At 39.8% G+C, this 18998-nt stretch overlaps 1 protein-coding gene across 1 annotated transcript in view; it reads right to left on the bottom strand.

Annotated features, from left to right (window-relative positions):
- Positions 1 to 6828: 6828 nt before the first annotated feature.
- Positions 6829 to 18998, bottom strand: part of LOC139730500 (unconventional myosin-XV-like) — a 144283-nt gene continuing 132113 nt past the window's right edge. The window contains exons 49-51 of the mRNA XM_071641340.1: positions 18691 to 18958; positions 15775 to 15909; positions 6829 to 8477 (exon numbers count right to left, since the gene is read on the bottom strand). Of these exons, the coding sequence (XP_071497441.1) occupies positions 7827 to 8477; positions 15775 to 15909; positions 18691 to 18958 (1054 nt within the window). The 3' untranslated portion in view covers positions 6829 to 7826. The remainder of the gene's footprint in view (positions 8478 to 15774; positions 15910 to 18690; positions 18959 to 18998) is intronic.

The following is an 18998-nucleotide window of genomic DNA, read 5'->3' as shown; positions in this document are numbered from 1 at the left end:
AGAGTCTGGACTCTCTGTGATATCTCTCTGTGATATTCTACAGTGCCTAGTAATGATTATAAAGAATAGGTTTTAAAAAAAAAAAAATTTTTATGAGATCAGTAGACAAACTATACATACAGGTGCATGTAGACAACTACAATGTATACCGGTACGTGTGTACTACAGTTATGTATTTTAGAATCTTTCTTTGTCACAGCAGATTTGCGCATAAAGAAGTACAGATGACACCACAATCCCTGCCCTGGTCTATCAAGCATGTCAATCTTAGCCCCCTTTCAAGTATAACTGATAAAAGACTAATAGAATTATCAAATTAGTATTTACACTGCAAGTAATAAATCACAAACGACACGAACACATAATGGGAGTTAATGTGATGGGCTATTTGAAGTACACGTAAATAGGAGGCTGACGTGTACAGATCACGCACTTGGCCAGCCCTTTCCAAACACATTAGAGCATTCATCTTCATTGAATAGCCTTGAAAAAGCAACAATGGCATTACTTCACTGTGTGTCGGAAGGACACGTTTTATAGCTTAATTCATTCAAAAGCAAGTGCAAGAATTTCACAGTTAAACTGTCTATCTGTGTAAACTAGGCACTTGTCTGATCGGTTATTAACAGCGTGCTTGAATTGTTGAAGGGGAATTATCCAGAAGTGAATACTTATCATGAGAGCGTGCAGTAGCATATTACTCACACCAAAGTAGTACAATGTACATGTACCTTCTCACAGTAGGCCCCACTGATTTTACAACTTTTCATTTAAAGGCACTGTTAACAAAGACCAATGATAGGTAGGCTTAATGCACATCTAAAGACATCTTTGGCAATTTCAGACATAAATGTCAAATTATAGAATACAAAACAAAAATATACTTTGCCTTGAGAGTTTCTGGTTAAAACTATCAAAGAACTACTCACTTAGGGGCGCAATCTGAGAAAATCAAAGGACTCTCTTTCGCTGTATTCACATATTTTGGCAACGTATGTTGGAAAATCAAAATGTTGACTGAACACTATGAATTAGCTAGCCTTGTTGAACTTGATTTCCCTATTAAACAGGCAAGTTGTTAGCCACAACCACTCTTTTCAAAGCATATGCCTGTCATATTAATTTCAAGTTATTCCTTATTCTTATTCAGACTGCCACATTCCACCTCAAAGAATCAATTCTTAAAATTTTAGTTGCATAGATAATGTATACATAGATAATAGTTATGTCAGTATCTAGTCTGCTGTGATATTCTTCAGTGTATAATGATTTAGAATATTTTAGGTAATGCGATCAGCAGACAAATCAGACACCTGGGCGTATAAAATCAATACCACCCGTTGATAAAAAAACCCTGCTTTGTAGCATTAGATCCCTCACTTGCAACCATTCCTTTGACCCCACCCCTGGCCTGGTCCATTAGATACCAGCAAAATAAAAAATCACAAAGCCCAAACAATAGCTTGTCTTGTTTGCATCATTGTACAAGTGACAGAATGAGTTTTTCTACTGTATTGACTGATCCAACCAATTGCCATCTCCATGCATGCACACTGCAGCTGCTGTGCATTCCATAACTATGAAATAGACACTAGAAAAAGAACTGCAGCACAGTAGATTGGCAGCTACTCTATATTATATAGGCAACAATACACTTTATCATCACTAATTATTATTTTTATTATAAATAAGCATAGGATTATGGAGGTCTTGTTGCAACTGATAGCAAGGACAATAAAATTATCATGTTTTAAAGGCATAATTCATCATTTGCCGATGAAACAAAAACCCAACATTAGTGCTTTAAAATAGTTCTAAAATGTGAGTTAGGGATGAACATTTGAGTCAGTAAAATTGATGTTAAGTATTGTTAAATATACAAAATGTGAACAATAGTTATAATAAAATTTATGTTTCCAGACTAAACCATCTACAGTTCAGTGTATTGAGAAAAAGACTGACATCTCCTTTATGTTAGGCTCTATTGCAAAAATTTTATATGAGAGGGTGTTTGTGGTACCACAGACCTACACATATGCATAGAAGGTGATATCATGAACATTTTTCAAATCACTGCTCCTAAAGGTTAACAGGACCTTTAATTGACCTGCTTATCATAATTGCATTAGTGTACCAGCAACAAACATTAAGAGCCGTGTTAAGCCATAGCAATACATCCATTTTCGCACCTACTGTCTTTGTCTTTTACAAGCAGCTGTCCAAGTGAATCATGCTGGTACCATGGTATCTTTTTTTATTGACATTTCATCTGATTGCAGCTAAGGGAAATGAATTTTTTCTTCAACCATTCAAGACAAGCTATGTAATTTGTTTAATCTGCACACAGGAGAGTGGGCAAAAGTACATGCAAACAAAGGGCAGTGATAAAGAGCTGAAATTATTTCCCTATTGCTATTACCTCCACCAAGGAGGTTATGTTTTTGTCACCATTGGTTTGTTTGTTTTTTTGTTTGTTTGCAAAATAACTCAAAAAGTTGTGAACCTGTGGACATGGATGGAACTTGCAGGAAAAGCTGATAATGACACAAGGAACAGGTGATTCAATTTTCGTAGTGATCTGCGGATTGGCTATACCTTTTTGTAGGATCTTTTGTCTTTTTTCAGGTAGGGTCATACTAGTAATAGGAGTTGATCAAGCTGCACTTATTTGAGGTTTGCACACTTGGCACTAAAGTACATGCTCTGCTCTACTTGAGGCACCGTGCAGCAAGAAGCTGATGAGAAAATTGTAAGCACAAGGCTTCTTTTTTACTGGGAAATAAGCTGATTTTCGGCATGCCTGGGATCCATATACTGTAAAACATGATATATTCGCGGCATGAAATTTTCGCGAATTGGAGCCGACAGCCCTTTTCGTGGCATGAAATTTTCGCGAATTGCCACTGGTGTTCAATGCATGTAGTGTAGACAAAAACTTTCGCGTGCATTTTAATTTCGCAAATTTTGGCGCTCGCGAAATTAGCGAAATTAAAATGCATGCGAAAATTCCTCGTTTTACAGTATTATGGGTGAAAATATGAGCATGCTTGTCAGAGGTCTGCGCTCTCCGAGTGCTTTTCTACACTACTGTAATTCAATGACAGATGATCCAATCTTCACTTAACACAAAAGAACGTATGACGCACAGATCAGATAATCACACAAACATTTTGCATCATACATTATTAGTGAATATGCCAAATATTTCGCGAGGTTTTTATTTTGGCGAATTTCACGAGTCAGCTGCAATTTGCAAAATTAAAGACACACGAAAATACTGACTCTGATCCCGATATGAATGTGACGTACATGCGTATCATACATTTCTCCTTTCAGTACATGACTCCATGATCATGAATTTAACTACTTGCGAAATTGTCCTGAAGTCTTCATTCGCAAAAATCTATGCTCATTAATAGATGTATTGCATACAGTAGTATGCCTACACACTCTCCACACAGGAAACAAAGGACAAGCTTAAAGCAGACAAACGGAAACTTTTCATAGGCTACTGTACAAGTACAAGTAGGAACTAACTATCCAAAACCACTATGACTTCTGCCTTATATCCTTTTGTTCAGATGGGTCTACATGCAAGTCTTCTGTACACCATGCAGATGACAATGATCTCCAATGACATTTGTATCCTTTTACATTTTAATTACATGTAGCTACAATGTACCATCTGAGTTTAGCTGGAAATCAAATGGGTTATGGGGATGAATCATACAAAGGGCCTACATAGTGAGCGGTACACTGTTAGTCTGAAATTTGGATACCAAACTCAGAAAATTAAAGTTCAGTAGCATTTTATCACAGCCTTTTAACAGTTCATGTGATGTTGGGCCTTACACACACACACACACACACACACATGTACAATGCACATAAATATATATAATATGTGAAATATGTGACCATGCATCACAAAACCAACAAAAAGTCGCATCCTTTGATTTTACATGAGGACTCAGAAAAGGTGAAGTGACTCAACTGAGTCAATCTTGAATTTTTCACATTTTATGAAAGAGCTATCCTATTTCTACAATATTCTTTAATTTGGGATCATAACATGAATGGGAAAGAGTGTTTTCGGCAGTTTTTCTACAACCCTTTTTGGGGGGAGAGTAGAATGATCATGTGTGTCTTAGAGGCCCCTTTTCATTTCTTGAAATCCTTTACACACTCTTTTACTTTCAATAACTTAATTAGAAAGGATAACACTACTGCTTTGAAAGTTGGCATTGTTATAATCATGGACAGAATGTATTGATAGAACATGTTCAATTTCAGCTTAATCGGATAATCCCTTCATCAGATGTTGTTGCCCTGCTACGTACATCATGTGTTTTGCCCCTTTGATCGCACAGCTAGCACGGCTAGGTAAAGATTGAATAGACCCTGTACTTCAGAGCCTCTTCCTCAGCTCACACTTTTTCAGAATGTGTGCTTTCTTTCCAGTATCTATACAGAATTAATGTTTGGGAAGTCCATTTGAATTGAGTTATACATCATTTAAAGTCTTAGAGCCTGGTCTTTCAAAATCTGCCCTGAACTAAAAATCCATGTCTGGCGACTTTTTGTTGGTTTTGTGGTGCATGGTCACATTATGTACATACAGTACATGTACAATGTACAATATGTATAATACACCTAGACATGTACTAAATTTACATACACTTGTACTACATTTAACACAACAAGTACTACATTTCAATACATGCACAGTTACATGATATTGTGTACATCAAACCCGCTGCACAGCAACTACATTTGTATACACCCGCTACGACACACAGACACAAAAGGGCGATAAAAAAAGACAGTGCTCAGTCTCATAATTTTGGCAAATGCAATCTCAGAACAACAACAACAACAAGAAAAGTGTTTGCCAGAAATTGTTTCCATAAAGCAGTATGGTTCTGATTAAGCGTTGGAAATAACACATGAAAAATTTCTTACATCAGTTTTTTTTTGCACTGATATACATTTGTAAAGTGGTTCCCAATTTATAATGGGTGGTTATGGTAACACAATGTCAGTTGTGTAACGATAAATCACGAAATATCAGCCAAAAACGTTCGCCAAAAGTGCAGTCTCAAGGCTTACCCAATAGTCTTTGCTATGTAATCTTTCATAATCGATTATCAATAACTGACAAATTGGGTCACAGCAATATCCATCAATCTTCCACATGAGAGTGAATCGCATGCATAGATTACGATTGCAACGGCATGATTGATCATCACGTATTAAACTTTCTACCTTCCCACAATGCTGAATGGGGGCGTGCCCTAGACCTTTTGAATAAAAGTTGTGTGCTCATTGATATCATTCTATACACTCTCAAAATACTCAAAAACAAGTTATCATCCTGGCAAATTGCGTAAACCATCTATAAGGTCCTTGGTAGACACTTTGAATTATTCAGTATTGCAAGCACATTCCAAATGGTGGAAAATCAATTTTGAATCCTTGTGAGAACTATGTTTTGGCTTTGAAGGCACATAATGTACCACTTACGTGCACATGCCAGTAGTGTACATACATTACCAAGCATATCTACAGTACGTACATAGACTCACTATATGTACAAAAATGTACCTGTGCATACATTCACAAGTAATAAAACAGTTACCACCAACTGCATTTAATTGGGAGAGTTTGGGCGTATTTCTAAGCCATGCTGACACTTCATTTTGGGTTTGCACAAGTGGCACGCATGACCTATTTTGACTCGTAATTATAAGGCAAGCGGGAGAGCATAGTGACAGCGAAAACATCGCAGGATGAGCATAAGGCCTTTCTAAGCATAGTAACATCGGCACAAGAATGGGAAATAAACTAGACACCGATGTGGTCCCGCTGCTGCGCCGCTCTTCCCTGATCAAAGCAGACCTTTCCACTTTAACGCCGCTATCACTACGTTGTCTACTCTCGCATAGAATCAAGGCCTGTTCCTACGACAATCAGTATGCTTCATTCCCGCTTTAGTTATGCTGTTTCTGCTTTAGCTATGCTATTCTTACACTTTCCCAGTCTCAATTACGCACATCTTCCACTCTGGCAATATAAAAAGGACGCAGCTGATATGCTGGACAGTTTGCTGTCAAAACGTCTGCAAGAAAGGGATCAAAGAGGTCGAAAAGCAAAAATGGAGTATGACGTTAACGTCGTTGCAGCTCTTGAGATGGGAAACAAAGAAGTAGCCCAAGTTCTCAAAGATGATGAAGAAAAAGAAAATTAAAAGAAAGTAGAGAATGAAGTGATTAGAGAATGGAGAAAAATGAAGACAGCGAGAAGGAAACTACAGCAAAGCAGCCACCCGAGAGGGCAAAGAAAGAGAGGCTGTATGTGATGTTGACAGAGGAAGAAGAAGAGGATATGGTGGAATTTTCATGAGGAAATGACATCCTCTTCAACAGGGAGAAGCTTGACTACAAAAGCAAAGACATAAAGAACAAGCTTTTGAGGAGATTAGGCAAAGAAATTGGGCAAATCAGTGTGTGAAATTAAGACTTGGTATGATTCCATCTGGACCAGATTGGGACGTCTCAAAAAGCAAATCGGCAGCAGAATCGGGGTATTTATAGGCAGATCGGGCACTTTTCAGCTTGCTGGATGGGGGAACAGCGTGATAACTTTGTGTAGATCGTTCAGAGCATAAATACAGTGTACACAGATCGGATAACATCGGCAACATTGCACTTACAGCGTAGTCACATCGTTCTAGAGCGTAACGGCAGCGTCTGAGAATGTAATGTCTCATTCTCAATCATCGGAGTAAGGGCGTATCAAGCAATGATACGTGTTGATTGTAAATGCAGTGTTCTTAGAGTGTTCTATAACATTGTACTGTTTCCAGATCAGCTCATTTCTTACTCAATCCTTCCCGATCTGAAAAAAATCAAATCGTGGCGAGACCGGCATAGTGGAACAGGGGCTTTAGAAAACTCAAGGCGATCACTCATTATCCAGTTCCTCTAGAAGCTTTATAGTTTTGTTGATCTGTTATAGTGAATACTGTTAACTTTTAATACAACACACGGATATTTTGAATGTAAATCATTCTCCCAGTTGCACCACAGTACAGCTACTGCAGCAATATTGGAGTGCAAACCGTTATGTCGCTGGCCCTGATTTAAGGTCATGAAATCTTAATAATGGTGCACCACATGAAACATTTTAACTCCAAAATAAAGTCTGGGCAAGAGAACTTTATGATACCCATGGCTAAATTTTGCTGTTATTTTGTTGAAATGTTTTCCTACATAGAACACTGATTTTACATGAATTTGTAGTTTGTATAAACAAAAAGTGGGTCATATTAAACTAGTGATGCCTGGTTCAATTATGTTGGCAATATTGCTGGTACTCGTCCCTTCAAAGCATTGTTCTTATTTCCTCAAGTTCAGATTCAACTGTGTGGGAGCCCCACTTAAATGGAAGAACAAGCATGTTTCCAGACGACTTCTGTTTCATAGGGGTGGAGCACTGCATTTGCATGCATGTCAAGAATATTTTGAATACTTCATTAATCGAATCCAAGAAAACTACCGAGTTTGGTTGACCTTGGTGCTGCACAAACATGCTTCAGATTAAAATATCATCATAACACTTGAACATAAAAAATCATGTAACATGCACTGCTGTAAACTTTGAGTTGCTTTCATTGGCAAAACTTCAAGTACAGCTTATAACTTTTAAGAGCCTTTCATTATCTAAAATGTTCTTGGGAAAAGACTTGTAAGTCCAAAATGTAGTCAGGATGAATGCAAACTTAAAGCAGTCACACGCAGATGAAATTTTGATACACATATTGTTTATCACTTTCTCTTTCCCCGCAAGATTCCCCGTTTCAGAATATTATCAGATGCCTGAGGTGCCCGCTTCACACTCGACCGTGTGGGCGTTGTTGTTGCCTTTTGCCCCTGGCTTTCAGCAGACAGAGAACGCTCCTTGCTCCTTGGAGAGGGAGGGTAACCATTCACTTGACCGCCTCCCGTCGCGGAGCCAGATGACAACCGCTTCCCACTGTTGTCCGGGCCATTATTGTTGTACTCTGGCTGGTCGTCCACTTTGACCTCTAACGGTGGCAGGGCCATAACCCTGACCCCACCAGTTGGGGGATTCCCCATCCGCGTCGGGCTACTGTGGGGTTGATGCTCCGCTCTTGTCAACTCCACATGTGCAATGTTGGGGTCAGTTTTGTTTGGACTTACCGGTGTAGATGTTGATGCAGCGGGGATCATCATGTTGTTAGGAGATGAAGTTGAGGGCTGCTGGTAGTGACCCTCCATCCCATTCTCTGGCTGGCTTGCTACGGCCGAGGTATCCTCTTGTCTTGGACCAGGTGTTGGCCATAGCTTTGTCAGAGCATCAGACTCATAGTTGCTTGGGACAGGCTGGGGTTCTCGCCTTGTTCCACTCTCCTGTGCCTTGCTATACTTTGATATGAGCTCGCCTATTTCCAACCCCTGCAAAAGAACAAGAGCATAACAACATTTTTTAAATTGAAATCGAAATGAAAAATTGAATTTCTAGATATTACTGAGACTGTCACTTCTTTTCTTCTGAACTGGGAATTGATCTATTTTCCCCAACACTCTGGAATTTGCAGAGTATTTCACTGATTACAGATGCACTTCAAAATGTGTACTCTACAAGCAGCAAGAATTTCTGGGTCTCATCAACTTCAATCCAGATTTCTCACCCTCAGTGTGCTGATTTGATGTGACCACTCACCAGCAGATTTGAGAAATGCTCAAAGGGAAGATAAGCCCATCTCACTCAATGACGACTAACTCTGTTTATTTAACACAGCCAAAGCAGGACTATTTATATACAGAAACCATCATGCTAGTTCATTAACCCGTTGAGGACGAGTCCCGAGTATACTCGGGCAGGTGTCTATGGGAAATGCGTGTTGTAGCAAAATCAGTCCGTCCTCAACGGGTTAAAAGATGGATGCACACCTCTGTCTCCTCACAGATGCGTTGGATGTCTGCATCAGCGGCGTAGTCTAGTAATATTGCGTTCATGGTACATGGCAACCTGTCGCATTTTTTTCTGAACGACTACAGCCAGCTGAAACTCGCTACATTGCGTTTGGACGTGAACTGCTCGCTGTCTATAAAGCTGTATGCATCAAGTATTTTCACCACATGCTTGGAGGGAATTAATTTGTCCATGTACTGATCACAAACCCCGTACCTACAGTAATGCTCTCTACAGCAACCTTGACAACTTGGTACTCACCATGGGAGATTTGTCATCTTGACTTCATTTCCCAATGCACTACAATTTGTACCATCACATTTCGGGCAAACGCAACATGGCTGCTGACACTCTCTCTCAAGTTTTCATCAACAACGTTAGCTCGTTGAGGACGGACTGACTTTGATACAACACGTATTTCCCATACTGTACACACCTGCCCAAGTATACTCGGGACTCGTCCTCAACTGGTTAACACTACACCATGACCTTCGACATCCCTGCCCTCGCCCAAGCGAATGATGAGGAAATCAAACAACTAACTAACAGCTGACAGCTCACTCAAACTCACACCACTACCAATCGCCTCATCAGATTGCACGATATTGTGTGATTTGCCAAAAACTGGACTTTTTCATCCATACAACCCAGTTTTGGCCTTTCAAAGCAAGGCCATCTTTCAATCCTTTCATCAGCTATCTCATCCAAGGGATAGGAGCAATGAAAAAGAATGGTCATTGACAGATTTGTGTAGAACAATATCAACCATGATGTTCCTTCTTGGGCCAACCATGTCTACAGAGTCAATGCAGCAAAATTCATTGCCACAAGAAAGAACCCCTTGGCACTTTCTCATCTTCTGATGCACGATTTGACCATGTCCACATCAACATTGTTGGTCCACTCCAGCCATCACGTGGTCACACTACCACCTCAAATATCAGTCGATTCAAATGATGCCAAAAGCCAATGATGCCAGATGAACTGAGAAACTAACATTTGTGACCGTGCATCACAAAACCAACAAAAGGTCGCACCCCTTCATTTTACGAGGGGACTCAAAAAAGGAGTAATGGGGCAACCGAGTCAGTCTGAGTTCTTCATATTTTCTGAAAAAGCTTTCCTTTTTCTACATTATTCTTTAGTTTGGGATCATATCATGAATGGGAAGTGTGCTTTCAGCAGTTTTGCTACAACCCTTTTTGGGGTGAGAGTACATTGTTGAATGATCAGGTATGTCTTACAGGCCCCTTTTCATTTCTTGAAAATCCTTTGCACACTCTTCACTTTCAAGTCTAATAACTATTGAAATGATAACACTACTGCTTTGAAAGTTATTGGCACTATAACTTACTCACGGACAGAATGTGTTAATAGCAGCAGAATTTGTATTGTTACGACTCTAGTACGTCCCTACCTTTTCCTCGGGCCGGCCATCTTTTCAAGCAATACTTATAATGGTGGCCCTTTGCATAATCGCTTCTTAACTACATAACCATTTGTTATTGTAATCCCTGCTGCATAGACATGCATACTGTATATTATATCATTAATTTCCTTTTATATCGTTGTTTATGCAAGTCAAACGACTCTGTGTTAAATCTACTTTGTATATTTCCTACATGTTCATGATTATGTAACTTTTGTATATCGTTGTTTATATGCAAGTCAAACGACTCTGTGTTAAATTTACTTTGTATATTTCCTACATGTTCATTATTACCTCCGCCAAGGGAGGAGGTTATGTTTTCGTTACCGTTGGTTTGTTCATTAGTTAGTTCGTTAGTTAGTTAGTTAGTTAGTTTGTCCATGTGCAAAATAACTCAAAAAGTAGTTAACGGTTTGGGATGAAACTTGCAGGAAAGGTTGAGAATGACACAAGTACCAAACGATTAACTTTTGGTAGTGATCCAAGAATTTTTGGGGAATTTATGAAGGATTTTTTACATTTTGGCAGGTAGGGTCAATGAACTTGGGAGTTCAGGCTGTGCGTATTTGGGGTTTGCCTGCGCGCATTTGAGGTTTGCTCTAGTTTCTGCTGGGGTGAGGCGCGCCATGCAGCTGAGTGTTTATGACGAAACAAAGGCTTCTACATGTATATTGGGAAATCTGGCAACTTTCAGCACACAATGCTATAAGTACGTATGGGTGGAAATCACTGATATCTCTACGGAAGAACAAGATCAGTGGTGGAAATGATTTGCATGCTTGGCGGAGGTCTGCGCTTACAGAGTGCTTTTCTAGTTATCCAACTTTAATATGTATATTGATTTGCAGAAAATAAAGTATCTATCAAACAAATAGACAATGCTCAATTTCAGCTTAATCTAATAATATCTTCATTGTTGTTGCTCCGATGGTTTACACCCTCTGTTTTGTCCCTTTCATTGTATAACTAGCACGGCTTGGAAAACATCGCGCTTGAATAGACCCTGTACTTCAAAGCCTCTTTTCTGGACAGTTTACACTTTTCCAGAGTGTGATGTGCTTTCTTTCCATTATTTATATAGGTTAGGAGAATCTATTTGAATTGAGTTATACATCATTTTAAAGCTTAGAGTGTGCTCTTTCAGGATCTGCCCTTAACTAAAATCCATGTCTGGTGACTTTTGTTGGTTTTGTGATGCAGGGTCACATTTGTTCTCCTTGGCATCTGACGTACCGCAGTGAAGACAGACATAGGCTGCTCCGCTGCAGAGCCTGTCTACACGACGTACGAACCTATGATTCCCAGGTGAGTGCATCACCCAACATGAACATGCCACAACAGACATGGAACCTTCTGACTATGTCCATTGCCTATTTATAAAGTTCATGCAGGACATGCACACTTCCTCAATGTGCACACAACACAAAATGTTCATACATGCACAATGACCTCATCACTTCCTCGCATGTTTTCACTCATGATAACACTGAGAAACAAGACAGCCTCCATACAGAAGTCCTTTCCTGTCATTTGCTGCGCTGACAAGTTTTCTGTTATCGACTGCTATGGGAAACACGACACCATCAGCACTGACCGATTGAATTCAGTATTCATAGAAAACGGACATCAGTCCGGAACATTTACTTCACCCTACATGAGCCCCCTGGCCTACATCAATCACTCAGCGCACGACACAAACCTGCCATGCCCCCTTCCAACCTACCTCACAATCCCTCCTAAAATTCCCATCATACAACCACAAAAGTCAAGACGACAAGATCCAATACCCACATGATATTTCCAACCAAGTATATTAATTACTGTGTCAATGTTTACAGAGACAACATTTTTGTTTCTGCAGATCCAGCCTAGCTGTTATTTTCTACATCAAAATACTTATTTGTCACTTTGTTTCTCAACTGAGAACATTCTGTTTCTCTTTCACCAATTGATTGTTCCTGCATCTCATTTTGCAGCAATCAATCTATAGGGGGAGTAGTAGCTTTTGAAGCAGCACTATGAGTCACATGTTCATTTTCTCCATGGTGAACAATGTAATTTCAGCCATGGACACTCAGTCACCATAACAACATGTGATGGACAAAGTTTTCAACCAATCTCCCTCTTTCTTCACTTCAGCTTTCAACGAAAATTCCCACACCTGCTAGAACATTCAATTCACAAAATGCTAGAGGACTGAACACTATTGCGTAGAGGTACCGATCTTTAAGGGAATGGGGATATGACGAGCTGTGATGTGAACAGGGGAGTGAAGTTACGTAATTACAAGATGCAATGAAGATTGTGGCTGGGGGTATTGGAGAAGAGAACTTAGAAACTGTGGAATGGAACGAGATGCAATCTCAGTGTTGAGCCAGGAAAAGGGACAACAGATGCAGTGCTCATCCTTAGGAAATTGCACTTTGAGAAATACCTATAAGATAAGGAAGAGTTACACATCTGCCTTGTTGATTTGGATAAGGCATTTGATAGAGTTCCGAGGAAGGTGGTTGAGAAAGCGCTGAGAAAGAGAGGCATACCAGATGTAATGGTTGGGGCAGTTCTGACGAGTTCTTACGCAGAGGTAAGGATAATACTTTATCTGTTGATAGAGTAATTGGATCAGAGCTGTTGGAAGGAGTTTGTGGTGAAAGTTGGCACACATCCGGGATCTGTCCTAACTGTCACTGTTAGTGTTTGCAATAGTGGTTAATGAGGTGACAGAGAGTGGGATTGTTAATGGAGATATTGAATGCAAATAATCTGGTTTTGCTTTTTTTTTAATAAAATTGTTCCATATTTCACATTTCAACAAATAAATAAACTATAAAAATAACAACACAAAAGCAAGGATGTATTGTCAAGTACAGCATTTAAGACAATTTAATATTGTGAAATATGAGGAATCTACATAGAAGCATTGCTTGTAGGGTGGTTCTGATGAGCAAGGGAATGGAGGAATTGAGGGAAAAGTTTCAGTGGAAGGTACATGTAGTGGTTGAGAGCAAGGGGCCAAAAATAAACCACTAAAACATTTACCAATGCAGGATAGCCTCTTCAGTGTTGCCACTGCTCTACCAGAGGGCCCTGCCATTATAATTACCCTAGCATTAATTGTCAAGTATCCATTCACATGTATACACCCAGGGACATGGTGGGTAAAAGCATATTCTTGTCCAAGGACATACACTGTAAGCACTGATACAATGTAGGCAGGAAGTGAACCTGTGTCCTGGTTGGGAGACTTATCCAATATGCCACAGCGCCCCTATTGTTACCTGGTTGGAACGAGTAGTGCCGTTCGGTGAATGAGTTAGATCCATGTGGTGTGTGTGTGGGAAGAGGGGTAATGGCAAATTTGGTGTTGCTGTGCATGAACTTTGGGAAATGGATTTATGGTTGATGTACACAAATGAAGGAGGTGACCCCAAGAATGACATGAGGTTCTACTTGTGGAAGATGCTACAAAAGATTTAGAAAGCTGGCAGAAAGGGTGAAAAGGGTTAACCTTTTAACTGAGGGGATTTTCTCAGCATCTAATCGTAGAATTTATACCGCATGCAGCCTACCTGGGCTGTGTACCAAGGAAATCTATCAAGCAGTTTTTTGTTTTTTGTTTTTTTTACTAAAATCAGAATAGCAAGATATGGGACAGATGAATGAACGACAAAATGCCTCTAGCACCCGATGGGGTTAGAGGCATTTAAGCTGATTAGACCTGTCAGCCAAAAATATGATCGCGCTATATTCTTTTTTTTTCTGTAAAACAACAGATTGATCCTCTTTATGACAGTCCATCTTGTAGTGATGTTAAAAAAAAATTGTGCGCACATTTATTCACAGAGCAACTGATTCCTACATCTACCAAAAGACTGCTGTCAACAGCCAAATTCACTGAAGATTGTCTTCCAAGCTTAAAGGGTGTGTACAGTTCTGGTCGAGGTGAGGATTTACATTGTAGCTTTTAACGTTTTGCAAGATACAGTTCGACCTCGATTATCCGGCCATGTCGGGACCGGCACTCATCCGGATAAGCGAATCGGCCGGATATGGGAGACACAATGTTAATGTATGTAGCTGCCGTCCAAGCTGCCATCCCAGTGCACTGGCAGCTAGGCAGGTAGCGTACCCCGCAACGGTGGTGTAATCTATGCTAGTCTGCGCAAAATTGTAGTCCCTTCTTCACAAAATAAAGTATAATTTTAGGTGAAAATCATAGATGTTTTATGTACCTCGTTAGATATTGAGAAACCTATCATGCACATCTTATGAAATTAATGAAATAGATCCACGAAAAGATGTTCAAGTCACTGGTTTTTTTTTTCTCTCAATTTTTGGATGAAAAAAATAAGTCCTTCACTGCGTGGACGCGTCCGGATAATAGAGATTTCCGGATAACAGGAGGCCGGATAATCGAGGTCGAACTGTATTCAGAAACCACTCTATGAGCATGAGCATGAGCATACAGTTCTAAGGGGTATCAAAAGTTTATTCGATGAAAATCGGTTTTGAAATGGCTGAGATATCCAAAAACATGGTGAAACAAAGAGATCCTAATAAAGTGGTGGCATGTCGCCTTTTGTTATTAGCACTTTTTTGGATACATGTATCTCAGCCATTTGGAAACCAATTTTCATCAAATAAACGTTGAATCCTTCTTAAAATTACATGCTCTTTCATATTTCATGAGAGGTTTTTCAGAGACTCCAACCCAAAGCACCATCTGATCTGGAGATTCTCCCGCCTGAAACCCCTAGCAAACGGGAGACTCAAAGTTGATGTGTGCGAAGTACGAAGTTCCTACAGTTCTAGATGCTCTCTGGTGCTATCTAAGGCTTATTTTTTCAACATACGATAGAAGTAAGTTCCAACGGGAGACAAAGAGCCAGGGCGGGAAAAATTAAATCTCAAGCGGAAGAACGGGAGATTTTGCAAAAATGGGTTTTCGGCGACGGGAGAGTTGGAGTCTCTGGTTTTTCATTATCTCACTAAGGAATGTTCAAAACATGAATCCCCACCTCAACCAGCTCTCTACAGTCCCTTGAATTCTTTGGAAATACATACAGTCTGCTTCACATAGAAACATATCACATGCACACACACAAGCATGCACATGCACACACACAAGCACAGCATGCACATGCACATACACAAGCATTCACATGCACACACACAAGCATTCACATGCACACACACAAGCATTCACATGCACACACACAAGCAGGCACATGCACACACACAAGCCATCACATGCGCACAAAACACCATGCACATGTTTACTTTGATTCAAGAGGAAATGATTATTCTTTCAGTCAAGAGGATCTTTGGAGAGAGTACTGTATGCTCACCTGATTAGTCTCAAATCGAGACACCTTCTGCATCATTAGGTCACCATGCTTCACATCAAAGTACACCACCCCATCGTGAGATTTCAGTCTGCGGCTTGAGACTATCTCACCAAGGGAGACGTGCTGAAGAATCTCCTATATGGTTTTGTGTGTGTGAAGGAGAAGAAAATACACTATTGAGGAACTGTGGTCAGTTGCAATTGTTACAAGCATTATAAATTGATAACCCTAAATTGCAAAACCTGCAGTCTCAGTCAAAGATACTCTCTCTCTCTCTCTCTCTCTTAAATTTCTTTTACTGTGCATTCTTTTTCTAATCTTACACTTTTGCCAACAATGCTGACCTTATTCCATGACATATGTACCATTGCTGCCTTTTTGCATGGCTTAAAGGCATAATTTACCATTTGTGACCCTGCACCTCAAAACAAACAAAAAGTCACCAGACATGAATTTTTAGTTAAGACCATATTCTGAAAGAGCAGACTTTAAGCTTTAAAATGATGTATAACTCAAATCAAATGGACTCTCCTAACCTATCTAAATATGGGAAAGAAAGCACAAACTCAGGAAAAGTGTGAACTGAGAAAAGAGGCTCTGAAGTACAGTGTCTATTCAAGCGCTTAATCTTTACCAAACCGTGCTGACTGTGCGATGAATGGGACAAAAGACAGGAAGTAAACCACCAGAGTAACAACAATGAAGGGATTATCAGATTAAACTGAAATTAAACATGCCTCATTAACACATTCTGTCCATAATTAATGCCAATTTCTAAAGCAGTAGCCCTATCTTTTCAAAAGTTATTACAGTTGAAAGTGAAGAGTGCGGACAAGGTTTTTCAGAAATGAAAAAGGGATTCTACAGACACACCTAATCTCACTATTCTACCAAAAATGTTCGAGATAAACTGCTAAAAAACACACTTTACTGCCCGTTTAATGATACCAAATTTTAGCATAATGTAAAAGAAGACCCGCTCTTTCAGAAAATATGAAAAAGTCAAGTTCGGCTAGGTTGACCCATTTCACGTATTTTCAGTCCTCACGCAAAATTAATGTGTGCGACTTTATGTTCGTTTTGAGGTGCACGGTCACATTTGCAGACGAAACAAACACCCAGCATTAGCGCTTCAAATAGTTCTAAAATGTGAGTTAGGGATAGAAACAACCAATGTAAAAATATGAAACAGTATAATCCATGTTAAGTATTTTTGAATATACAAAATGTGAACAATAGTTGTAATAAAAATGTCTCCTGACTAAACCGTCTACAGTTACGGTTTAATGAGAAAAATAGTGATATCTCCTTATATTTTAAGCTCTATTGCAAACATTTTATATGGTCGGAAGTTTTGTGACACAACTGACCTATATATATGCATCAAAAGTGATTTCTCTAACATTTTAAAATCACTGCTCCCAAAGGTAAACAGGACCTTTAAGCAGCATAAAAAGTTTTTTCTAACAGATCTTAATGGATGTATTTTCCAAAATTATGCCAACACACTTTCCTGCATTGCCACTTTACCTGATGTCTCACATCTTAACTAGCTGCACGTACAGTACCATTTATGCTAAGATGGGATATGTGAGGACAAGGAAAATTACACATCTATCTTGAAAGTTATGATTCCCGTAATATCAGCTTCTCAGCTACAACAATCAATTTAATGTACAGTCAAGTTAATCAGAGTAAGAGATCACTCATGAAAAACTGTGTTGAGTTAACAAACAAGAAGGTAAAATCCCCGCTCTTTTCAGTAAAGGTTTTCAAAATATCCTGTCTAAGTCTTTGACGATGTGTGTGAATAAAATTCTGTCTTTATGGCACAGTACTTCGCACATACTGATACAGATCTGCTTTTGAGTAGAAGCTTGAAATACTTGTACAAGCATGTGACGAATAAAAAGAGTACTGTATATATGCCATATATTCAGCGAGTCTAAAATTCTGTGAATCGGGACTTCCAAACAATTTTGCGAGTGGTTAGATTTGCGATCATGGAGTACAGTGCTGAACACAAAAATGTACACATGCATGTCATATTTATATCTGGATCAGAGTCAACATTTTTGTGTGTCTTTGAATTCACGAATAGCACCTGACTCATGAAATATGCAAAAATAAAAATCTCGTGAAATATTTGGTGTATACAGTACTTGTCATGTGACATCAAGGTCACCTGACCGAGATAGCTTTAATCAAGCTTGCCCTTGAAGTTGTTGTCCTCTTACCCTCCTCCATTCCCCCTTAAAGACCTGGTAGTGTGGGGATACCATGGAGATGGAAAGGCCGGCCCAGTTCGAATATATTCGAGAATCTCCCAAACAAATTGCGTAGGGCTTTTATCACTGATCTCTATGTCATGCACTGTAAAACGTGGAATGTTTGTGTGCATTTCAATTTCGCATATTTTACGAGAGCCAAGAGTTGCAAAATTAAAATGTACGAGAAAGTTCTTGTCTACACTATCTGCACTGAATGTTAGAGGCAACTCGCAAAAATTTCATGCTGCGAAAAAGGCCGTCGCCTCCAATTTGCAAAAATTTCATACCACGAAAAAATATCATGTTTTACAGTAAGTACTTGTACATGTACACACACAGCTGAAGAATCACGACTTGAGTTGGAATGTCACAAATGTGTATACACTTTAGTGCAGATATTCACTGACATACGGCTAACAGGTGCTATTCTCGCTTTCTAAAATGTACCCTAATGTGCAGTGAATGAAGATCAGTTCAATTGAACTACCCATGTTTCCCCATGCTACCAGGTCGTTAAACCCATCGAGGACTAGCTGATTTTGCTACAACACGTATTTCCCACAGACCCTTGCCCGAGCATACTCGGGACTTGTCCTCAACGGGTCAAAGGGAAAAAGAAAATGTCATCCTTGTAACAATTACTCACATGGGTGTGGTCCTTAAGGACGTAGAACCCTTCCTTGTTGATCGCCAGGAGGCGCGGTTCACTGGGACTGGCGGCGCTGCGCATCCTGACCGGGAAGAAACTGCAGCCGAAGAGGCGCCACCTCTGGAGCACGCCCACGAAGCGGGCCCGCGCTTGGGCTGGGGTCATGTCGTGCAGGTCGCTGAGGGTGGCGTGGAGTGCGTTGAGCCACTTCTGGGGCTGCTGCTTGTCCTTTACATTGTAGGGTAGCACCAGGTTGATGTCCTTTCTGCAGGAGAAGCAAGCAAAGTGAGAGAACAATGGAATTA

Source organism: Diadema antillarum, unplaced genomic scaffold (assembly GCF_040938485.1).
Source record: "Diadema antillarum isolate AM-2024a unplaced genomic scaffold, OU_Dant_1.0 seq00000318_RagTag, whole genome shotgun sequence".
Lineage (NCBI taxonomy): Eukaryota > Metazoa > Echinodermata > Echinoidea > Diadematoida > Diadematidae > Diadema > Diadema antillarum.
The sequence above is the reverse complement of the archived record's forward strand: the minus strand, read 5'-3'. Positions and strand labels throughout refer to the sequence as shown.